The sequence below is a fragment of the Excalfactoria chinensis genome, chromosome 6 (assembly GCF_039878825.1).
Source record: "Excalfactoria chinensis isolate bCotChi1 chromosome 6, bCotChi1.hap2, whole genome shotgun sequence".
Taxonomy (NCBI): domain Eukaryota; kingdom Metazoa; phylum Chordata; class Aves; order Galliformes; family Phasianidae; genus Excalfactoria; species Excalfactoria chinensis.
Window position 1 is genome coordinate 20024267 of NC_092830.1, and position 24252 is coordinate 20048518.

The 24252-nt window shown below is 54.4% G+C and overlaps 2 protein-coding genes and 1 long non-coding RNA gene across 6 annotated transcripts in view; 2 read left to right on the forward strand and 1 right to left on the reverse strand.

Moving 5' to 3' along the window:
- Window positions 1–2646: 2646 nt before the first annotated feature.
- PITX3 (paired like homeodomain 3) lies at window positions 2647–19812 on the reverse strand. Its single transcript, XM_072340624.1, has 4 exons — window positions 19688–19812; window positions 8640–8780; window positions 4870–5075; window positions 2647–3658 (listed from the first exon to the last, which is right to left on the reverse strand). Exons 2-4 carry the CDS (start codon window positions 8746–8748, stop codon window positions 3095–3097), a joined length of 879 nt encoding a protein of 292 aa, XP_072196725.1. The 5' UTR covers window positions 8749–8780; window positions 19688–19812; the 3' UTR covers window positions 2647–3094.
- Window positions 19813–20151: 339 nt separating this feature from the next.
- On the forward strand, window positions 20152–22658 carry LOC140254242 (uncharacterized). Its single transcript, XR_011904103.1, has 3 exons — window positions 20152–20521; window positions 20938–21077; window positions 22211–22658. It is a non-coding gene; the product is annotated as an uncharacterized lncRNA (long non-coding RNA).
- A 1038-nt stretch (window positions 22659–23696) lies between these two features.
- The window catches only part of GBF1 (golgi brefeldin A resistant guanine nucleotide exchange factor 1), a 93144-nt gene continuing 92588 nt past the window's right edge, over window positions 23697–24252 (forward strand). For all 4 annotated transcript variants that reach the window (XM_072340605.1, XM_072340606.1, XM_072340607.1 and 1 more), the window contains exon 1: window positions 23697–23919. In XM_072340605.1, the coding sequence (XP_072196706.1) occupies window positions 23912–23919 (8 nt within the window). In that variant the 5' untranslated portion in view covers window positions 23697–23911. The remainder of the gene's footprint in view (window positions 23920–24252) is intronic.

Sequence of the window (24252 nt, forward strand, 5' to 3'; positions counted from 1 at the left end):
CCGCCACGCTCTGGCTCTCTGTGGAGCATTTCCACCACTGCCTGCAGCTCCCCAGATCCCTCCCCACCTTGTGGCCCTCTGCTTCCACATACAGCTTCCCTCACCTTGGAAGGGCTCTGGCAGAGGTGAGCCTTGTCTGGCTCATGGCAGCAACACACCTCATACCAGGCACAGAGACGCCCCAAGTATTCCATTCACACTGTAAGAAGAGTGAAGGGGAGATGGGTGGCACAAGCCCTGCCAGTGAGCAGAGCCTGGACAAAGTAATCTGCTTTGCTCCCATGACAGGTAAGGATGTGGGGAAGGAGAGCCTTGGCTGCCACTGAAGTGGATTTTTTAAGGCTTCTGAAGCTGTGTCACATTCTAGACTCTTGAGAGAGCTTTGAAACGCAGTGCAGCTGGGATGTTGGGTAGGGGCAAAACCTACTGGATAACTGTACCCTGAGAATTATCTGCTGTTGGCTGCTGAAAGGACGTTATGCTGAGTGAACTTCAGTGACATCTGTCCTATGGCTGGTTTTGTTCAACACTTTCATTAGTGATCTGGATGGAGAAGAAAGTGTGCATGCTGTATCTGCAGACTGGGAAGTGTCCAGTGACAGCCTGTAGAATAAGCAGGAGCCTGCTAGAATGTGCTGCTTGGGTAGCAGAACCAGAGACACAGCTGGGGAAGTGCTGAGGGGCTGAGCATTGGAGCTCGGCTGCACCAAGAAGGCAGGTGGCATCTGGAAGGCAGGAGACCCTGCCTAGGGCTCACTGCTGCCAATCTGATCACTTTGTTCTTTGTTTTTGACCATCTCTGATGTCTGCAAATTTTAAGTGTTTTTTTTTCCACATAATTCTTCTGTTTTTTGGTGCCACCATACAAAGCGCTCTCAGCTCAGAGCTGGTGTGTGACTGCTGCTAGGTTTGGGCACAGCATGGTGCTGTACTCTGACTGCAGAGAGATGCTTCTGGCTTTGCCGTATTCCCACCCGCACCCAAGTCAGAATTTGGGGTGATGGTGGGTGGGGGTGCTGCAAGTGCAGGGAAGCAGCAGCTGTGAGAAAGGCCCTGTATCTTGGTGCAGGATTAGAGAGAGCTGTGGCAGTACCTGGCTGTGGCTATCAGTGGGGACTAGGCGCAGCTGGGGTCAGGGTTAGCTGAGGAGAGGAAATGAGAGGGGTTGGGCTTCTGCTCCTTCCTTCTGTAGGAGTGCCAGGGCAGGCAGGGGAGTCAGTGTGAGAGCACAGTATGTGTGCACGATGGGGAAGCTTCAGGGCGGAGGCATGGAATCAACCTCAGCATCACTGGCATCTAGCAGCAAGGTAAGAGCTCAGTCTTGTTTTGGATGTGCTATGTGCTTTAGATGTTGATGCTCAGTCCTTGCATGAACAATGCAGTTGGTGTTGTGCTTCCAGCAGTAGCTGTTTTAATGAAGGGATTTCTCACTTTGGTTTAGCTCAGAGCAAAGCATAGTTTAGCTATAGCATTGTTGGACTGACATCTGTAATGGCTTTCTGCATCTGTTCACCAATACCTTCAGCAGCAGCTGCTCTTTGTGCAGCAGTCTATGGTAAAGATGGAGTGATTTATATGCTGTGCAAAGGGGGCTACGCTCTTTGTCTCTTAGCAAGGATCCCTTCCTAGCTGAGTTCACTTCCTCTATGTGTGCTGGCAATGTTGCAGAAACCTGTTTTGTCCCAGTTTTGTCACTCACCCATGTGGGATGGTTTGTCTTGCTGACGTGTTGGGGTTGTGCCTGCCCCTGAAGTATGCACCCCATGTGGAAGGAGACCACACTGAATGGGGATGTCCCACTACCCCCTTGCTTTCTTGAGTTCTTGGAGAATCCCACTGTGTCTCTCTGCATTGGTAGAAACTACAGGTCCTGCTGTGCATGAACCTCCCAGGAGAGCAGCTTTGTTTTACAGCTTTCCTGAAAGAAACAGCAAAGGGCCAGGGGGTGGGCAGGTATCTGCAACCCCTCCTGGAGGTGCTGTTTGGAGCCAGGAGTGCTGCAGGGACTCAGAGGCAGCAGCCCCACACAGTGTGATGGGGAAACCTCAGCATGGAGTGCTCAGCCTGCACCTACCACAGGCTTGGACTCCATGTTGGTGCTTGCTTTTTGAATCTTTAGACACCGGGTCATGCTCTCAATAACCAGGCAGGCAGAAGCCTTAGAGGGACTGTGCCAACTTTTATTTTATTTCCTTTCTTTGAAATGGGATTTGAGGAAGGGATGGAGATGTGCAAGGGGGAGCTGATTGTTGCAGAAGGGGATGCTTTGGATGTATACTGGCAAAGGTATTCCTGTCTGACTGGAAATGAGTGGAGCAGTGAAGCACGGCAGGCAGCACACCACCTCGGTGGATATGCTTGCTTTAAGGAGTTCTTGTTTTTAAGGTCTACTTCACAGTTTCCTTCCTGTATGAAACAAAAAGGCGTATTTTAACACATAGGTCTGTATATGTGTATGTATATGTATAGGTATATATGCACGCACATATTTTATATCCTTACAACTCTCAGCTCCTAAAGGAAATCTGGAAGGCCATGCCTCTAGATGCACTCTCATGGGATGCCAATCAGCCAAGACAATGACTGGCTGCCTGATAAGTAGATGGGTGAGATATTCTGCACCAACACTTGTGTGTGTCGGGGGAGAAGGAGGGCATTGGCCAAGCACTGGAGAGCAGCTTCATGACACCCCATCCCTGCATCCCACTGTAGGATGTGGGGTTTAGAGAGGCCAGGCCAAAGGATTCTGAGCTCAGCTTCCCACAGGCTAGGCATGCTGCCTGCTGGGGCTCCTGCTTCCCCATGGGGCTTCCAGCAGACTGTTTTGATTTCCTTACCAACAGGGAGGGTAAGTGTTTGGTGGCCAGGGAGGGAGGGAGGTTGGGAGGGGAAAGACAGTCAAAATTCACCATACGATAGTTAGACAAATCTTCGTCGAGGTCCATCTGCCTGCTTGCTGTGTGCCCTCACTCTCTCATGCTCTTTTGCTCTCTCTTGCTTCCACTTTCGCTCTGCAGGATGTACACTGTTGTAGGGCTAAAGGTCTCCTTGTGTCAGGCTAAGGTCAAGTCCCCAGTCAGCAGAGAGCAGCACTTCATACAGGTCTGTCCACGGCGTATTGGCAAGGGCTTAGGTTGGAAGCTGCCGTCTGCACCGCCGGGTAAGTGAAGTTGGCATGCTGCTTAGCCTTCAACCTCAGGCTTGCCAGGCTGGAGTTGCACGTGTCCCTGTACATGTAGGGGCTGGCTGTGGAGGCGTAAGGACAGGCACTGGATGAGACGGCAGAGTTGAGGCTTGGGCTGTTCAGGTTGTTGATGTTTCCCAGGTTGTTGAGGCTGGAGGCTGGGACGCCAGTCACTGCAGAAGGGACCATGGATGAAGGCATGGTCATCGAGGCGATGGAGCTGGGTGGGGAGAACATGGGCTGGGAGGAGAGGGGGCTGACGTTCATGGAGTTGAAGAATGGGAAGCTCTTGGCTGAGAGTGGGCTGGTGGCAAGCCCTTTGGTGGCCCAGTTGTTGTAGGAATAGCTAGAATACATGTCATCATAGGGCTGCATCAGTCCATTGAACTGAGCTCCAAAGCTGTTCTTGCAGAGCTCGGCCTGCTGGTTCCTCTCCCGTTTCCTCCACTTAGCCCTGCGATTTTTGAACCAGACCTGTAAGAGAGGAGAGAGGTAGAGAGGCACTCTGGGCTGCTCCTTGGCCTGTTTACCCAGCACAAGAGTGGGTGAAAGAGCTGGGTCTGTACCCAGGGATGCTGGGCAGTGGGCAAGGTGCTGCAGTGAGGTGTCAGGGCTGCAAGATCATCTCCTGTGAGGAGTCACCATGTTGATCAAAATGCAAGCAAGATGCTTCGTGTGCACAGAGTAACATTAGGTGTTTGAGGCCACCTAAAGGTGGTGCCCAAGACTTACTGCAGGCCTACACCACTGTGTGGGTGCTGATGCTAGGCAGTAGTGCTGGTCCTGTACAAGCTGCATGTTCAGGAACTGCCTCGGGAAGCCTTTCTTGTCTCTGCTGTAGCTTTGACTCATGGTCCCTGGGCACTGCAGCTGCACTGTGTTTGTTTGGCATTAGCTGGTGGAAGAAATCAAGGAGTGACCAGGAGACTGGCCCAGGTTTGGTTCTGGCTTTCCCCCCCAGAGGGCAGAAGCCTGTGTCTGTGTCCTGATACAGGCTAACAGACAGCCCCTGCTGCTGCTTGCCTTCTGTGTACTGCCTGACCCACTGTGTTTAACAAACAAATGTCCTCTGGGGGTTGGAAAGGGAGGAAAGCTGAGACTGTTTCCAAGTGTGCACAGCTAAGGAGCAGGGGTTGGGAGCAAAGTGTTCAGGGATGCAGCTGGAGCTCGCTCAGTTGAGGAAACAACATCTCTTGCTTTGATTTCACCTCAGCATCAGGCCGGGGAACACTAAAATACTGTCTTCTAACAGGAAAATCTGTTAGTGTTGGAGGGACTCAAACAATATAACTTCCCAGAGCATGGAAGCTGCTGGAAGGCTATTCATGGTGCTGCTAACTCATAATTCTAGCAGCAGAGAGAAGCTCTCATTCCAACTGGAGCCCTGCCATGCTGTGCCTGTGACAGCACAGCAGTTGGGGAGCCCCAGAGTGTGCCCTCTGGTGAGGCTGGGGAGGCTCAGTGAGGCAAAGCCTGGGCTCTGGATGCCCCTGTACTGCTGCAAGCTTGTGCTTGGGGAGGAAGGAGTGAGTGAATGTGGCTATGTCAGACAGTGTTGGAGTTATTTGTGAGGTTCTTTCAGGATGGGGAAATGTTCCAGTGCCCCTTATTTGGGGACAGCTTGGTGGCTTGCATTACAGCCAGTTTCCTGCCCCACAAGGGTGTGTGCAGGGCCACAGTCCTACCCGCACTCGTGCCTCTGTCAGGTTGGTCCAGACTGCAATCTCCTCCCTGGTGCTCATGTCGGGGTAGCGGTTCCTCTGGAACGTGGCTTCCAGCTCCTGGAGCTGCTGGCTGGTGAAGTGAGTGCGCTGCCTCCGCTGCTTCTTCTTGAGAGAGCCGTCCTCGGGGTTGGAGTCGTCTGTCTGGTTCTGTTGGGACTTCTCGGTATCTGGATGCAAAACAAAGATGGGAGACATCCCTTGTGTTAATGCAGGGACTTGGCTGCATTCAGGGAGCCCCTCACAGCCTGCCCTCATATTTGCTGCCTGGATGGGCACAGCCACCCAGGCAGCCCTTGGGTTTCCTCTGTCACTCTGACGATGGGTGGCAGTGGCAAAACTTTCCCAGGCCAGCTATATCCTACTGTGCTGAAATCTTACTGCCTAAGGGTGCCTTTAGAAAAAAAGGTTGAAAAGAAATTGTCATTCATAATGCAACTAAAGATCAAACAGTGCCTTTGCAGAGAAGTGGTTGGGGAAAGGCAGACTGACAGTGATGGCAAGTTGAGGATCTTAAATTAACTAAACCCAAGGAACAGGCTTTTTTTTTTCCCTTTCTCTCAGTCCATCCCAATATTTTCTTACTTAGGACTTACCTATGCTGAATTTTAGTAAGTAGGAAGAGGCCTCCTTAACATCTTCCCTTACATCCAGCATCTTCTGTCCTCTCACCCCTGGTCTTCCCACTTGGAGTTCCCCATCCAAGTGACTGAGTCTTTCTTTTGCTGCCCCTCTGGTGAATGCTTTGAAGCTATCAGTGTTTGTGTGGATGTGTAACCTCAAAGTTAAGCTCAGCCTCTGCCATCACCAAGTGCACAGCTAGGTGTGCCTACCTGTGCTGAGCTGGGATGGAGGTGAGCAGCTCGGCCATGTCAAGTGCCTCCCTGTGCCACAGCCCTGCAAGCAAATGTTCTCTGTGTTCAAATGTCGCAGCTGAGCCCCTCGACAGTGAATGGAGGACAGTGAGTGGAGGAAAACTGCAGCTGATGTCTTAGAAAAAGTTCTACCAGGAGCTGAGAGAAGTTGCCATAGAAGAGAATTCTTCCAGGGGACACAAATTGCTGCTGACATTCACCACCACTTCATTCTGATCTAGAAGCAGGGTGAGATGCTTCCAACTGAAAACTTGGTTTTCAGCAGGGAGGGGAGGTGCTCTTTTCCAGTCGGAAATATCAGCAAAACCAACTTGAGATTATTGCAAACAATGGCAGAACTATTGTGTTTGGGAGATGAATCTTTTCAAAAATCCTGGCATCGCTCCACTGGGTCTCAGATGAAAAGGACTTTTTGGTTGTGGGCTTTTTTTAAGTGGAAGCTGGCTTTAAAAGGCTTTAAAATCCAGAACAAAAGAATAAAAAAATCCCAGTACTGAAGTTGTTCTGTACAGCCTCTGAAAACACAGAAGGGCAGGGAAACAGGAGCCTGGAATACATCCAGGTGAGAAGAAAGGGGTCTTCAGCTCCAATGCACGTGCCTGTCAAAAACAAGCCCCATAGAAACCAAATGGAAGAGAGAAGCCCTAAGAGGGAGTCAGAAAAGCAGTTGGTCACGTGCTCTGTTAGCTCAGAAATCTCTCCTGTCACTTCTGGGAAAGCCTTCCCGGTGCTTCCTTGGGCCTGCCTTCCTCAGAGGGTGCTGCAGGGCTCCCACCCCTCGTGGGGGAGAGCACACACTGGGCACACACTGCAAAGACTGAGGCAATGCAGAGTTCCCGTATGCTCCCCACTCTCCGCCTGCAGGTCTGTGGAATGTTTAATGCTTACATTGGATATACAGGAACTCTAGGTACATTGTAATGCAAGCTGGCTCAGAAGGCATGATCTCCTGTTCCCACTGCCAGTGTGCAGCAGGCTTTTCAGCTGGGCTGTACCAGAATGAGGAATTTCAAAGTGTGCTCTTGAAACAGAAGAAGGCACGGGTCTGAAAAGTGGACCAGTGGGGGCTGGCTATAGTCTCATGGTGCTCCCCTCGCTACCATGAGTATCCTCATATGGAAGTACCTTCCAGCAGGACTGCTGGAAGCTCTTGGCTTTTTATTTTTATTTTATTTTGAATAGCAATTATTGCTGAAGGGATCAGTCTGATTTCTCTAGCTCAGTGCTCTAAGCCAGAGCTGGAAGAGGGACACTCCTTCATTGCTCATCTCCAAAACACATGAAAAAGGCAGTGATGGCACAATGTTTGAGCTAGTTATTGGGAATAGCTCAGTACAGATGAAGGGACAACATTTGGTTTGTTTGCTAAGTCTGGGTTAATTAAAAGCCTGATGCATGCATGGGACATGTTCCCACAGGAGCCCTTATCTGTGGGTTTCCAAAGAGACTGCTGCCAAATAGGAGCTGTGCCCAAAACAGGAGTTCCTGCTGAGAGCTGCCTGTCTTCCCACAAGGAGAAATTACACCCAAAGGGAACGACGACAGAGTAAAACCACCAGCTAATGGGCTGTGTCTTGGTGGAAGAGTTAGGCAAGCAACTTGTATTCATCTCCTCCATGCCCTGTGGGTCTGGGCTTTCTCTAAATCTTGTGAAGCCCAGGCAGCTGTAGTAAACCTGCCTCAGAGTCTGGAAAAACCTCTGCAACTATGCCTCCCTCTTGCTGTCCTTTCTGGTTCTGCACCTGCTGCCTTTGGCTTTTCTTGTGCATTGCCTGCAGGGACTGTTGTCTTCATTTCTGCTGTTTCTCTAGGCATGGAAAAGTGTACTGTTAAGAGCGCAGTGTGGGTGCCGCAGTGGGGACCCCATGGGAAGGAAGGTCCTTGTGGTCTGCCCTGGATCCCGACCAAGGAGCCGGCTATGGAATGTATCTCTCCCTAGCTTTCCTGCCTGATGAGATCTAACAGGAGGGGCTGTTGCAAACACTAGTACCATCAGAGGATGAGGTGGACCTTGGAGAGCTAAGACAGACCAGGTTTCCTCCCCGTTCCCCACCATCCCTTGCTCTTCAGATGATGGAAGCTGAGCCCAGGGTAAGTAGGACTGCCTGGTGAAAGTGCAGGAAGCAGCAGCCCTTGTGCATAGGTAATGCCAGCATGTAGCTGCCTCCATCAGACGCTTTTTTTCCAGCCTGTTTAATACAGTGAAGAGTGACGTAGTCAGGCACACGACACTTATTGTTGACCTAAAATAGGCTGTGAAATGCATCCCGTGTGCATTCACCCACTCAGTGAAACTCCTGCAGTCATAGCTGGAATTAGCTGTTCATGCCTAATGGAAAAAAAGTCTGCTCCCTAGTTGGCAGTTTTGTGTGGGGAGCAGGACTCGACTGGGAAGCCACTTGGATGGAGATGCACTGTGTGCCCCAGCAGCTGATGAGGAGCCACCAAGTTTGGGGATGTGCCCGACTAAGGTACGCATGCAGTAGGGAATTCAGTGGCTTGGTTCTCTGACCATAGTTATTCCGGTACAGCACTCTCCGTGATGATCGCTCCAGGGAATTTTAATCTGCATCATTATGCTGGTTAGCTTCTGCAAGCAGGTGAGCCCAGAGGCTTTACACAGGGAGCAGCAGGTTGTCCCAAGCCCTTGGCTCCCCTTGCACAGGGAGCTTTGCATTGTCTCCCTTTGACTGCACCTGAGAAGTTCAGCTTGGAGTTAACCCAAAGCATGGAAAGTTTCCAACTGAGCACTTGGGCAGCTCCTACTGTACAGCGATGCTTATCCCACATCTCCCCCTGCTCTCTTTCTGCCCTGTACCTTGGATGCTGCCCACCAGGAGCATTAGACCTTGCACTCACCACTATGGTCCTGTCCCTTGCAGCTGTGCTCGTGCTGGGGGGTGCCAGAATCTGAGAGGGACAGGGCTGGGCTGCGGGCCTCCGCGTCCGCCAGCAGGTTGAAATCCATGGGGCAGGAATGGGTGGTGGCGAAGGAGGAACCTGAAAAAGAGGTGCAGGGTGGTTAGGGAGTTGGATCTGTGCCCATGACCTCTTCCTGTCTGTGTGAGAAGGGACTGGCCAACCTCTGAGGAGAGGCCTAGGGAAAGCCAAGGATCCCCATGTGATCCTTGGACCCCTTCTGGGTTTCCTGGCTGGAAAATGGAGATGCCAGACTTTCTGCTGAGCTCCCCTATAAATCAAAGATCATCTAGTGACACTTCTATTTACAGCCTTCAGAGAAAGAGCCTCCAATTTATAGGTGACATTCAGACTGAAATAGCAACGCCAGAGCATGCTGTGTAACAGAGATCTGAGGAAGTGGTCCTGGGCCAGCCAAGGGCTGTTAGCACCTTCCCCAGACATCCCGCTCTCCCAGCCTCCCTCTGCAGCTTCCTCAGGCCCTCCTTCACCTCCCTGCGAGTTGCTCAGGCACAGGCAGTGCCCAGAACCCTGAGGCATTCCTAAAACCACAGGCACAGACAGACAGATGTGCACGTGCAGAAACCTTCATGGCACCAGGAGGAATGTATGCCAAAGTGCACAGAGACTGCCACAAGCTCCATCATTGCAAATGGAATACTTTTGGGCAAACGAGGACCTCTGAAGCCTGAGTTAACACGGGAGTTGCGTTACATGCCCTTGGGTGCCTGGGGACAGGCACTGGCACCTCTCAGCCAAAGGCTCTCCAGTGCTGTCTATTCCCATGGGCTGCCCTGACAGCACCCCAGCTGGGACTTGCCCCCAACTCTCACTGCTGTGGCTTCTCAACTGCCCTGTTCATAATCCTTTGTTCCAGGGTCAGTTATTCTGTCCTGTTCTCTGAGCTCTCCAGGCCAATGCTGCCTGTGAGCTTCTCTCTGTGGTACAACACAGAGGCAGGTGGGAAGTGTTAGGTGCTAGCAGCCCAGCCCTGCCACCTGGGCGAGTAAGCTGGCCCTGTGAGCCCTGAAGCTCAGGTTTCAGCTCATGATGTTGCTGTGCATGGTGTGATGGTCGCCAACGGACGTGCTGGTTTGATGGTTCCTGAAGAAGAGCAGCTGGGTGCAGGGCCTGTGTCTCCCAGCAGTCCTCCAGTCCCTGACTCTGCAGCAGCCCCTCATGCTAATATGTCACAGCCACTGATACAATGTGGGTGCTGCTGGGACCGGGTGCTCGGGATTCTGGAGCAAGGCTACAGGCAGTGGTGGAGACTGAATGGCTGGTGAAGGGCTGCATGGCCCCTCGAGCCCACGCGTGCCAGGACCAAACTGTGCGAAGGTCGCATTTCAGCTGGGCTGTGCGAGCGCTTAAACATGTAAACAAGAGATTATTAACAGAGCTGTCGCACCTCCTTTGGAGCTGGATGACAGTGACTAAGAATGTATTTTCAGAGCTGTCTAAAGCCTCCTGTCACTCTGAGCAGGGCTGCTGCTGGGGTCTTGGTGAGGCCAGACCATACCTGTGAAGTGCTCCCAGGCTGTGGTGAGGCTGAAAACTGGTGCTTCACCCTACTGGTGTCTGCTGCGGGTTTGGTGGTGAGAGCTTCAGTGTTTCCCCCTGCTCCCTGGAGCTCCCCATCCCACCACTCCTGAACCTCAGTGCTGGCTCCGACACACCCTGACAGCAGCATCTCAGTAGAGACCCAGTGCCAGTTTCCCAGAGCACTGCCTCCTGCAAGTGTGTCATCCTGGGTTGTGGAGCAGCAGCTCCATGCTCACTATTTTCCCCAGCCTTTGGTGACCTTTGTTGGCTGCAAACCATGTACACACAGCCCTGTTGCTTTCTGCCCTATGTATGCACACAGCATGATGTGATGGGGTTGTGTTTTCTTTAATACCTTTGCAGGGAGTAGGGGGGAGTCCATCTGCTGCTGATATTGCCATGGCTTTTTGCGTTGCTCTCGGAATTATGCAGAAACGCGCAGTGAATTAATTCCCTGGATTAAGTCTTGATTAAGATGTGTGTCACTTTGCTGTCTCAGAATTTATTAAGAGCCCTTCTTGAGGCGGCGGCAGATGGAATTTCTGCCCAATGTTTGTAGATGATAATTTCCCCTCTTCTACAGCCATTTGCATATGATTGCATCTGTCAAGCACAATTTCCTCTTTTCGAGGGCTTGACTCCGCACTGGACCAGATTTAAGGAGGAATTCAGCCTCTTGCCTCGCTCTGTGTGCAGGACAGCATCCTCCATGTGGTGTCCTGTGTGCCTGAAGCACTGTACTTGTCTTGCACAGGTTTCATCTGTGCAAACTGGAGCTATCAAGCAAGGAGAGGAGCATCTCTCAGCTGGTTGTGTGGAGGTGTAAATGACAATATCAGACACCAGGCTTGGGGTAAGCCAGTCCCATTATTTAGGACTAGGCATAGTGGCAAGTGGCCTGCTGCAGAGATGTGCTGTGGAATCAGGCTAACACTGGCTCCAAAACAAGGCCCATGCTCAGGTTGAAACTAGCTAACGCTTCTGACTCGAGAGCGAGTTTGCTCTCTGAACTGAACTTAAAACTAGGAGAGTTTCAGAGAGGAAACTTTGAATGTGTGCAATTGCATACCCACTGCACACACCCTATGTGGTAGCACCAAGCAGGGCCCTCTCATCTTGTGGATACAGCAAAAAGAAGGGAGCAGAATCTGCTCTGAGTGGCCATGGAGGGTTGCTGTAAGCAGCGCTTCACACCTGTGTTCACCAGGGCCAGCACCTCTTCCAGCACAAAGGCTGTAGGTATTACCCCAGAGTATGTAGCTCTTTTGGATTTAATTAAAGGAGCTTTCTTTCCATACTGTCTAGATCTTGCCATAGGTAGAGACATTAAGGAAGTCGATGCTAAACCTTTCTGGTATTTCTACCAATCTTTATGTCTGCTCTCAGGGAGCTGCTGGAATTGGCACCTCAGAAGTTTCTTTGGATAGCATCAGATCTATTGATTCCATCTGTGCTTTCATCTTTCTCACTTTCTGAACCATTCTGTTAGAGGTGCCTTCTGCACTTGTACTGTGGAGCCAAGCTTGCTCAGAGCTTTCAGTTTTGTAAAGTAACCCCTGATCCCAGCCTGCTCTGTGGCTCCTTCCATCTCTGTACTTCCTTGCTCCTGAGATAGGGGTTCCCAGTTCACACCAAGTAGGCATTTCCTTTGGACTGCCAGCCCATCCTCTCTGCTGGCAGGAAGCAGCAGCAGAGGGCACAAGGGGCAGTGTTGCCAGAGTGCTGGGGAGCCATCTTACTTAGCCCAAAGGATCAAATGGGGTCTTTATTACCTCCTCTCCTGGATCTCAGTAACAAGTGGATCCACTGCCCAGCAGCAGAGACTCTTCCACTTGAGGCTTGATTGTTTGTGGTTGTTTTGTTGTTGTTGTTTTTTGAGGAGGAGTGGGAAGGAACCATCAAGGCTGACTACAAGCCAAGCGAGGCTAATTATAGTGGTGCCTTGGGTGCTGCCCATGGTGAGAGGCCGGGGGACTGCAGGAGTGCTTTACTCATGTCCCCACATGTGCCTGCAGAGCTGAGGCCCTAGCAAGTCTGCCTGTGGGAGAGGCTGTCTATCTGGGTGCAGGGCTTCAGCAAGAACCTAGTGCCTGTGCTGCCAGCATCCCCCTCTGCCTCTTGGTTATTTACCCACGTTGTCAGGAAGTTGAACTGTCTGTCTGTACTTCGGTCCTTGGGAGGCTGAGCTGCAGTGGGGCAGCCCCTTCCTCTGTTCTGTATCAGAGGGAAAGATGCTGGGGCTGCTCTGTTCTCTCCCAGCCCACATGCTCATGCAGGAACAGCATCACGCTAGTGCTGCAGGTTAGAGTCTCTGGTGCCACAGAGCACCTAGCACAGGAATCATGCACTGAGCTGAGAACTGGCATGCTGCCTGGGAGGGCAAGGATGGGATGTCAGAAAAGAGTAAATCTTCTCTTTCTTGAGACCACAGGAACACGATCACAAAGAGATCAGGGTCATCTGCTGCTGAACCTCACTGTGTAACTTTAAGTCTCTAATCTTAATGGAATTGCAGCAGGAACCAGGCAAGACCATTAATCACTGGAAAATAACCAGCAGAAGCAAAACCGTTACCTGGTGTGCAGCCCCATTACGGACAGGAGAACAGCACACCATCTGGGCTACCCGAGGAGTGCTTCCAGGTGTGCAGAGCAAACTGATGGCTCACTGACTGCTGATGAGTGCTGAGTCACTGCTTATTATGAATTCTCTGGTCCTTGCAGTGTGGTGCTAGCCCCTGAGCTTTGGTGTGGGGCATTTTCATAGCAGTGCATGTTTCTTTGAAGCCTGAAATATCTTTCTTTTCTCTACTTCATCAGCGGGATTTGCCTGGTGTCCCTGAGCTTCTCAGTGTCTCATTGCTTGGAGCTTGTTATTTGAGTCACAAGAGCATTGTGGGCAGTGCATGCTATGCTGCTGTGTGTCCCATGTGGGCTGGCTGTGAGGGCTGCTGCTCCATACCCATCCTCTCTCTCCATTACTGAAGAAGTTTCTGATAACTCAGACCAGGATGGGGAGAGGATGGGGAGATGCACTGCTGCCAACTTGATGTGTGATGTAGGTAACATTGTTTGGCTGCTCTGGGATGCCATTCCTCACTGCAGAAATGATGTCAAAAAGCCTGTTTGAACTGGGAGAGGCTATTAAGTGAAATTCCTTTAAGTGCTTTCAGATCATCAGATAAGAGGTGCTAGGGAAATGCACAACCTTGATAGATACTGTCTGACATGCCCTGTGGGGCTGGGGTCAGTCCATAAGGCGAAGGTGAGCCCCAAGCTGCAGCAGAGGAAAACAGCCAAATACCTGTTCTGGGTAGCAGAGAGTTAATAATGCATTGGTCTCATGCGGGACTGTCACAGTGGGAGCATCCCAAGGGGTGACAGCTCTGTACTGATGTCTGCAGGAAAAAAAAAAAAAAGCCCACAAAGGATGTGTCCTGTTTGGCTGCAGCATGGGTTAACTGTGAGCCATGTGGTGTAGTTCTCCCCGCTGCTCTCACTCATTGGGTCTGCGTGTGGCTGGTCCCCAGACCACGGCAGCACTGGGGGAGTCCTGGGAACCAGGCAATGCCTTCGCTCAGTTTGTGCCAAAGCAGTGTGGGCAGGCACCCCAGCAGAGTTGCCCTTAGCCTGCATGTGTGGCTCTGAATTGACACCCAAGGGCTGGAGATACCAGTCACAGCACAGGAGGGAAGCACTGTCTGCTTTCCTACAAAGCTGTTCTTTTCTGTTCTCCTTGCACTTTTGCAGGAACCGCAGCATGGAGCTGGTAGTGTCCAGCTGCCTTCCTGGGTGCAGCACCTTGGCTCCATCAGCCAGGGCTGTGCTTGTCCCTCTGACAGGCTCTGTGGTTACATTAATAAAGCTGCACTTTGTTACAGCTCAGTTTGTTTGTTAGGCATCTGGAATAAAATAAATCAGCTGAGGCTCCATTTTGCCATAACGAATCGCAGTTGCACAGAGTTGCTGGCAATGTCAAGCTTTGGAGCACACTAGTGCTGGGAGCGCTTGAAGGGTGCAAAGTAATGGATTGCTCTGGTGAGGGCAGAAGGAGGCTGAGATAGGGGAGAAATTTGGCAGCAAGAATCTTGCAGCCAACACAGAGCAGGGAGGGGGCTCTGCCCACAGGTCCCTGCACACATGGCACGTTTGCCCACATCTGTGCAGGAGCAAAGCAGCTGTGGTGACCAAGCCTGGCAGCAGCCTGCCCACACACCCACTGCTCCGTGTGTGTGCAGGTGTGATTGCTGCAGCAATTAAAGGGAGGTGGTCCAGCGCCTTTAGGTATCTGTGCAGCTGTAAAGTTGGCCCATTGAGGGAGGGTGGGCCAGGAGACAGCCAGAGCAATGCGGTTCCAGCTGCCTCTGAGCTTTGTATGCAGATGGAGGGCCACAGATGACTCAGCCGCTATTGGGGATGTCAGTGGCTCTCACAATTAGTAAACAAGCTGAAGAAAGCCCCTAATCAGGAGGGCTGAAGGTCAGAAGGCCCAGCCATGCCGCCAGCACATCACACCCCACATGCGGCTCCGACCTTGGTGCGCTGTGAAGCTGTCAGTCAGGACTTCTGACATAAATCTCGCCCATAGAAGTTTGACTCGTCCGTAAACAAAACTTGGCTAAAACAGCAGCTAGAGAGAATCTTGTTTTGTGTGCTGCAGCTGGGCTGCTGCTGTAGGACAGCCGTGCAGAGCTGGGGCTGGAGGAGGGGTGGTGGTAGAACCCAAATGGCTGTGAGGGATGCACGTCCCATTGCCTGACTCCACTGCTGTCTGAATGCAGCAAGCGGACAACTCGGGATGCAGCATCTTGAGGAAGCGTGGAAAGGATGCTCAGAACTACCAGCCCTGTTTGGGGAGGCACTGGGCAGCTGCTGGAGCACCGACCACCCCCTCTTCCCCCCGCCCCCCGCCTTTATGGCCCTTGCACCATGCTCTGAAGGTCAGTCTGTTTACCCAGACATCGTGCGGAGGGGAATGAGGGGATAATCAGCCCTCCCCACTGCAAACACGGCCGGCCCCTGCGCCACAGCCTTGTGCAAGAGACTGTGCTTGCAGGATCGGGCTCAGGGCTCCATAGAGAACTGCTCTGTGCCCGTGAATCTGTGAACACAGAGACAAGGGAAGCAACGAAACCTGGCTCTAAATGTCAGGGTCCTGAAATGCACCGAGCTGCCCGGAGACCGTGTGCAAAGTCTGGGTTGTTTTTGTGTTGTCTTTTTTTTTTTTTTTTCTTTTCCAAATCCCTAGTTTTTTCCATCTGTTCCGTGCTGCATCCCACACAGAGCCCTGGGAGGTAGGCATTTGGGTGGGTAAGGAAGAAAGCTGCAGATCCGTCATTACTCATACAACCCAGCCCGCGGGCAATCCCATCAAAGCAGTGCAGAGCAAAGGGCCGGGGCAGGGGGAGCAGGCGCTCTGCGAGCGGCTTGGGTCGCAGCCCTCCAATGCAGGGACAACTCGGCACCCCGAGATCCGCCGGCAGCCCGCATCGGGTACACGCGCTGACTGCACAGCCACGACCCCGCCGCAGCTGAGCTCCAGCGCCCGCTGGCAGAACGATGCTGAGAAAGGCTTCTAACCGGACGCACAGTCGTTCACCGCTCCTCGCTTTGCCTGTGGGGTTGCTCCCTGGTTAGGAATGGAGCTGCACCAGCACGGCGCTTACAGCTCAACGAATACCACTCACATCTATGAGTGTTCTTTAAACACCCCGGTACACCCCGTCCTCAAGACTGCCTGACTTTCATTTTAAGGAAAAAAATAAAAAAATAAAAATCCATGCATTTGCTTTAAAAAAAAAAAAATAATAATAATAACCTTGTAAGAAATGTGCATCCACAAAAAAATCTATATCCTGCAGAACTGGAAGTTTGGGATATTGTGGCACCAAAAATAAAACTGATGGAACAAAAAGGGAATTTCATGTGGTTTTCATTGTCAAGTCTAAGCTCAGAAACAAACAGGAAATAAAAATGGCTAAAACAAAAGGGATTTCTTTTAAAGCGTGTTCAAATCCAAGCGGGGAGCTGGTTTATTTGGGAGGCATTTTCTGTTTATTTGTTTTTCAGAAAGACAAGTAAATAAAAACGTCCACACGCAGACAGGTCAGCGTGATTTACGGCTGAACTCTCATGCATCTCTTTGGACGGTTATCGTTGGCATCTCCTAAAAACTGGCCTCAGAGAATTGGCACTGGGGTTGAGGGTTCCCAGCCCCGACGGTGGTGCTTTTAGTTCTTTTTTTGTGCTGTCTGCAGGCAGCACTGACGGAGCTGAGCCCTTCAGCACAGCTCTCTCCGAGGCTCTGCTAGCATCAAATTATGGCATTTATTTAAATAAAGGGGGCTGCAGGAGAGGGCTGTGAGAAACAGCCGGGTACATGATCCATCCTAGAGACACTAACAGTTCTGAGGCTGTCAGCTTCTGGGATGGTGGAAGTTGTTGGATGGGGCTTGCAAACAGGTGGCTCGTTCTCAGAAGCTCGGATGGTAATTTCTGAAGGGTTAATTGGACAAATGCAGGTCTGCTCCAGTTGAAATCACAAGGAGCTGCAGCACCTCACTGCCTTTCTGAATACCTTGAAAGGTCGAAATCAGATGTACAAAATTAATAGCAGCGTCTACACTTTAACTCTGGGTTCCCTGCTCTCGTGCATGGGTAAGAAGGGTGTAAATGCTTATTTTCTGGTGGAGCTGCACTCTGGGAGACAGTGCAGAGCATCGTAGAGAGGTTCAGTAGCTGCAGAGTGTTCAGTGCTGCCAGAGCTCAGTTTCTCCTCTGTAACAGTGGACCGTGTCCCCTTTCCTAGCACACCTGGATCTGTCCCCAAAGACCCCACAGGAGCTGGTGGTACTGCCAGTCCCAATTGGGGCAGAGCGAGCCCCTGCCGCAGCACAACCTGACCCACTGTGCCTCCAGCAGCAGACTCAGGGCTGCCTTAAATGCCCCATGCAAGCCAGGAGCTAATAACCAGCTTCATTCAATTCCCAGTCACATTATTATCCAATCTGCCAGAGGCATTAATATTCAGAGGTGAGCCAGGCGGAGGGCAGGGGTGCCGGCACACAAAGGGAGGACAGCAGGCACAGTGCGGCCGCACAAATCCTCTCTCTCCGGCTGCCTGCATCGCAGCCCCACACTGCTGGAGGATTTTCCCCAGCCCCAGCTGTGGCACCAGGCACTGCAGACAGAAGGCAAACCACGGGCAGCCCAGAACTCAGCACTGTGCCCCAGCCCAAAGCCAGGTTCTGGAGCTGGCACAGTTCAACGCCCTTGCACCCCTGCATTGCACAGCAAGTGGGGACCTCCTCCCAGTGACCAGGCCCTAAGCAAACCACAGCCTCCTGTACTCGGGCAGGCAGCAGTGCCGCAGCTCCTGCTCCCAGCCCCACCGTCTTGTCCCATTGTAGGGCATGTGGCTCAAGGCCACCAGCCATCCCTATGGGGACTTAATTTCCAGCCCAGGACCTCCCCTGTCCCCAGAGCTGGGGCACATGTGCCAGGTCACGAGACAGAATTCATGTCCCCGGCACATCTCATCTTCCTTTCGGCGCGCTCTCCCAGATCAGGTTTCTGGATTTTTCTTTTTGGCAGTTTCCAAAGTTAGCCTTACCTCTCAATCTCACGGTTTCAGTAGCATCTGACAGACAGAAAAGATGCTACGTTTTGCCGACCTTCCTATGAGGTGCATGAATGGATTTATTGCAATTCGGCCACAGTTGTCACATCTGTTATTTGCCAGAATTAAGCCCTTTCAGAAAGGCAACAGATATCAAGCGAGGCTTGCAGACATCCCTCTACCAAAGCAGAACTACAAGTTGTCAAAGGAGTGCCCGGGACAGGACACATTTCAGTTACTGGGATATAGCTGTGTTTCACGAAGACTGGCTCTCATGCAACGCCGGCAGCAAACGGAAAACACCGTCCTTGCCCTGAGCCCTCACACAACGCCCGATACCGGGCACAGTGCGACCATCTGGTAACGAAAGCCACCTCCTGCCCCGTTTCTGCAGCTATCAGTGTGGCCCGGCAGCAGCCCCGTGCCCCGCCAGTCCCTCCAGAGCCAGCAGCAGGTCTTTGTCCCCGCAGAAAGGCATCACGCAGCTTACGCAAACGCCCGTCCCTCCGAGGGAGCAGAGGGCTCGAGAAAGACCTCGTTGCCATCGCCAATAGTGCGGTAGGACACGATCACGGGTGACGCTCGTGAAAGACACCTTCCCGAGCTGCTGCTTTTAGCATCTCCCTAAGCCGCAGTGAGAACGAAGCCATTTCACGCCGCATTCTGCAGGCCGGGTGCGGAGAGCGGCAGGGGAGCTCCGGGTTCCCCTCTTTGCTTCCCGCACCACCAGCTCATACCAGTTCCCCCCGCGGCCCGCCGGGTAGCAACGAGCCGGAGCCGCGGCACCGAGCCCAGCAGAACCGCCGGGAGGGCCGCCCGTTCCGTCCCGCTCAGCTGTCCCGCGGCGGGGGCGCGGGGCCGACAGGTGTGCCCCGCTCAGCAGCACCGGGCCGGGCCCCGCCACCCCCCCGAGCCCCCTCCGGCAGCTGCAGCGCGGGGCCGCTCCCAGGGCCGCCGCCAGCCGGGGCCGAGCGGAGAGACGGGCCCGCTCTCGTTGAGCGCAGAACAGCCGCGCTCCGTCGGGCGCCGCTCCGCTCCCTGCCCCCGGCGGTAACGGCTTCCCCGGGCCGCGCTCATCGTCGGGAAGGTGAAGGAGCCCGCCGTTCCAGAACCCGGAGTTCGACCACCGGCTCTGTTCGGAGCCTCCCGGCGCTGCCCGGTCCCGCTCCTTCCCCCGCAGCTGCCGACGGAGCCGCCGCCGGGGGTCGGCGCTTCCCTCGCTCCTTCCCCCTCAACCCGGCCGGCTCCGCTGCTCCCTGCGGGTACCCGCAGCCACGGGCCGGCTCGCCCTCACCCCGGAGCTGCAGGGAGGTCGGCTCTGCTATAAACAGGCGCCAGTCCGTTACATAAATATTATTTATCCAACTGTCCGAACGCCGTCGTGCTGCTGCGCTTTTCCCAGGCGCCGTCTCCCCGCGTCCCGCTGCCCCGGGCCCTACAGACAGCTGAGCCGCAGCCCGCAGCGCCGTTATTTACAGCGAGCCCCGGCTAATTTAAACAGCCCCGGCCCCGCTCGCCCCAGTGGAAAATGCCTAAGTTTAGCAACTGCCAGGGGCTCCGGGAGTGCTTGCCGGGAGGGGTACGGGCAGCCCAACGGAACGGCAGGACCGGCAGCACCGCGGCCCCGAGCAGGGCAGGGGCCGGTCCCGCTCCGCCCGCTGTCCCCCGGCTCCTGCCCCGGGCACGGCGCTGCGGTCCCGAGCGGAGCGCCCCGAAGATGCTCCCGCCCCGCGCCAGCTCCGGACGCACGCGGGCGGGCACTGCGGGCGCCCCGGGGAGAGCAGCGGACAACCCCGTTCCCTGGAGGTGTCTGACGGAGGGGCACTTACAGCAGCTCCAGATGCGGGCTCGGCTCGGCGGCCTTAATCCTGCGAACGGGGTGACGCCGCTGCCCCTGCCCCACTACCCGGGCCGCTCCGCCGCTGTCAGAAAGTAAATCCCCGCGACTCTCTGGCACGCTGCGCCTCGCTGCCGGCCTGCGGCTCACGGGGAGGGCGGAGGGCGCCGGCCGACTGCCGCCCATTCACCCGGCCCATTCACTTTATGGCGACGGCCGGCGCCCCCCGCCAGCTGCACCGGGCGCCCCGCTCCCGCCCGCCCCATTCCAGCTGCGCGCCGGCTGCCGCCCGCCCCGTCCAGCACCGCCCGCCCCGGGCCAGCCCCGTTTCCACACCGACCAATCTCCGCACGGTTCGTCCGCATCCCGCCGCTCTCCGGCTCTCCGATTCGCAAAGGCGGGCGTTAGATCACGCCTTCGCCGCGACGGCCGCGCCCCCGCCCTGCCGCACGGCTTTCGCCGCTGTGGCCGCGCCGCGGAAGGGGTGCGGAGGATGCGGGGGGTCCGGGTGCGGCGCTGCCGGGGGACACGTGTGGGTACGGCTCTGCGGCCTGGAGACGTTGTCCGCCGCGTCCGGACCCGCAGCCGGCTGCTGGGCGCGCAGGCAGCGGCAGCTGTCGGGAATTCCGGTTGCGCGTTAGTTACTGCCCGCGCCGTCCCAGCTCTCGTCGCACCGGGAACGCTTCGGCTTCCTTTCGTGGGCCCCGCCGCGGGGTGCCGTGCCTCCGCTGCCGGGCGTGGAGGGAGAGATGCGCGGTCCTGCGGCCGGGTTTCCACCCTCGAGTCACTTCATTACTGATACGTGCGCCGGCTTATGGTGCCAAAGGTCAGCCCGGAGTTCTTCCACCGACGGGTTTTAGAGATTAGGAGATAATGTGAGAATAGGAGTGGATTTTAACCCCGGTGACTTATGAGCCGTGCCGAGGGAGCCTGCTAAGCGCATCGTGTAGCACATAGATAAGTAAGGGTAGATAAATGCACATGGGAGGGCTGCGGGATGTAAAGAGGGGTTAAGAAGATGTGGCACTATGGACTGATGTTCAGAAACACACTAACATGGCAGTGCAGGGGGTGTGGGAAGGCTCAAGAGAAGCTGTCAGTGTTGAGATGCTCATGAGAAATTACCACGTTTATTAATAGTAGCAATCTGAGGTTCCCATTTGCCTCAGTGCTTTGTGCCTCCAGGATGTGACTGCAAACCAGATCACGTCTTTTCCCATCTCTGATTTTAACCTCCTGCAGGAGCAGGCACAGCACAGCAGCTCCCCAGGACAGTCCGTCTCTCTCACCACATGCCTAAGGGAAGGAGAAAACCCAGCTCATGGTCTGCAGCAATGAAGGGAATTATGTGAATCGCCTCTCATCCCTTCGAGCCTTCCACAGTGAGTAGCCTGCAACAAATACAGGCAGTGCTTATGCTTTAAAGTAATGATGAAACAAAAGTATTTTTAGCTATTTCCTTTGGGCAACTGCAAATAAGAACCAGCACTCCATCTCAGGCTTGTTCCCTGTGGAGTGCAGCATGAAGACAATCTGGGAACAGGAAGGCTTTCTCTGGGACAGCCTCCTCTTGCAGGAACCATCTCTGGGAGGGAGGGCTCTCCATTTGATCATGAAATGTAGCAGCAGCTCTTGTGGATGGTGCCAAGCATTCTGAGCTGCAGTTCATATTGTCTCACCAACTGGAGGATTCACTGCTGGAGAAGAGACCAAGGACTTCACCTGAGCTCAGGAGACAGATGTTACTACTACACATTAATTAGAAAGTAAGGAGGGGAGGAGGGGAGGAAAGAAGTAAAAGCAAACTAAAACAAGACTGAATTTAGGCTGCATCTTGTCAGAGAGATGGGATATGCAGAATGGGGGACCACAAAGCAGGTTAGGCATACTTCACTTTTTGCTGCCTAGGAGAAGTGTGTTCTCAGAGGAAATCCTGTCTCTGTTACAGGCAGATCCAGTCCTGCAGCTGTCTGGTTTTGCTGCTCTCAGAGGGTGCTGCAAATTGGCTTTGCTGGTCATGATTTCCACCTTTGTGTCTTAACTAATCTTTTAGCCATGCTGGGTTCATGCCATCAAACGCTTTGAAGATCAGAACTGACAATGTGGTTTGGCCTCCTGGGCCAAGAGGCAGAGGGTGGGTTTGATGCCTTTGTGGTAGTCGCGGCTCCCACTACAGTGTGCTTGTCCAGCTGGCATTTGCCAAGTGATGTGGGCTTCATGCCTAGGTGTATCATGTAGCTGTAGCCTTGCCAAGAGGTGACAAAAGATATGACTAACTGAGCTTAGGTTGCTCCTGCCAAAAGGCATGGCTGCTTGTGGCCGAGCAGAGAACATGGAAAACACTGGGAGTCTCGTGTCACTGGGAAGTGCTCCTAAGACATAGGCTATATAGAACAGCCAGGAGGATGTTTCAGCTCAAGGAGGCTACTCTGCAGCTTCAGTACTGTGTTCTGTATGATTGCCAGAGAAAGGTTTGACTGTTCTTGAGTGTCTCAGTTCAGCTCTTCTGCTCCAGCTGTAGGTCCTGGCCTGAGAGCAGATTGTACCAGATGCAGAACATCAGTTTCCATTTGGAGAGCTTTCAGCTGGCTGTGGACTGGTCCCTACCTGAGCTTGCTCTGGAAAGGGGCAGCTGCTGGGAATGACTGCGACATTTATTTTGGATGCTCATCTCTGAGGAGAGTGTCTGCAAGCTTCCGCCTTCTGAGTCAAACCCCTTCCTGACCAGACTGCAGGAATATGACGGATTTGCACGTTTTGCTGTTCTGATCTTGAGTTTTGCTGTCCTGTGCTGTTTGTAAGAACCAGTGCCTTGGGAATAAAGCGACACGGGCCTTTCCCATCTCCCCTGCCTGCACCCCCTCAGTACAGAGTGGTGCTGGACTACCCAAGGGCTGGATGACACAGTGCCTGGTGCGTGCGAGTGAACTTGCTGCTCCCAGACAGTGTGGGGCTGTGCTGTATTGTTTTCTCTGCAGACAATGCAGTACTAGATTGTAAGTAAAAATGCAAAGCACAAAGCACACTGCAATGTTTGCTCTTTATTAATGCACTAAGATGCATTTGGGTGAAGCAGAAGGCTCCTGGCTGGCTTGGTTTCAAGCTCCGTGACAGGCTTTCATAAGCACTTTGCAGCTCTCTGGGCAGCAGCAGAAGGCACGGAGAGGCTGCAGCCCCTTCACTGGCAGAGAGGTAGGCTTGGCTGGGAGGGGGTCTGGCCTGTGCCACAGACAGGCCCTTGGTGGGAGGAGAGCTGATGGGCGAGTGGTCCCTGGGAACTCCCTAATGGCTGGTGGGCACTACCGGGCACTTCAGCTGCTCCTGCTGCAGGGCAGGAGGAAAGGACAGCTCATTAGCAAAGAGAAATCCTGTTCTGCCAGGCTTTGCTTGCTGCCCTGGTAGCTTTTGCAGTCTCCCTGCACTGGGTATCTATCTGAACACCTGTTTTGTATCTGAGGAGCCAAAAGCTGCCGGCTGTGAAACTACCACTATTGCCAGAACATGCAGTTTCTTGTTCCACTTCTGAGGAATGTATGTGGCCACTTACTGCAATTACAGCTTAACCTTCCGGCTCTGAACTCTGCCTATTAACAGGTAAATACCAGCTGGAGCAAATATCTTGACCTCTGGATCACAGAGCTGGGAGCTAACAGTGTTCTCACCCTCAGTCGCTCAGGCCCACGCTACCCCAGACGCGACGCGGAGGGAGGCAGGCCCGGCCCACAATGCCTTGCGCGGACAGCCCCGCCTCCCGGCTTCCCCTCAACCGCCCTTGATGCTCCACTCGGCCTCAAGGCTCCCTTACGATTGGCCAGTGGCCCTGCTAGTTCTACCTTCTCTGCCGCCATTGGTTCTCTTCGACTTGTCACTGGATATCCCGCCTCCTCCGGCTTCAGCCCGTGTTTCTATTGGGTAGCCCGGCGAACCGGCCGCCACGCCGCGCGTGGGTTGGCTCCGCGGGCTGTCCGTCGGCCCAGTAACCAGGCAGCGGGTTGGGGTGCGCCGGTTTCCACGTCAGTGCGAGCGGAGTCGAGCCGGTTCCGTTTGCCTGTGGCCGGGAGGACCCCGTGCGCGGCCGCCTCGCCCGCCGCCGCCGGGAGGAAGGGGCGGGCGGACAGTGGCAGGGCCGGGCCCAGCCCCCGCTCGCGGCGCCGTCCGCCCGACCGATGTGTGAAGCGGCCGCCGCCGCCGCGGGGAGCAGGCGCCGCCATTTTGGATGCGGGGGTCAGTGCCGGGCGGCGAGCGCCTGTCGCGATAGTGTCGCGACGCGAGGGCTGGGAGGGAGGGAGGGAGGCTGCGGCGGGGGGCGCGGGCGGAGCCGGGAACCCCCGAGGCAGGCGGGGGGCTGGAGCGGGCCTCACCGTGCGCGGCTGGGGGAGCGTCCCGGGGAGAGCCGCGGGCCGGACCGGGCCGGGCCCAGGTGCCGTACGGCCACGCAGCCCCGCTCCCTGCGCTCGGTCACACGGCGGAGCTGCTGCCGCACCCCACGGGCGGCTGTGTGGGAGGGAGGGCCGCAGTCGGCGTGGGATGCGCGTCCTGAGCTCCCCGGTATCGCGC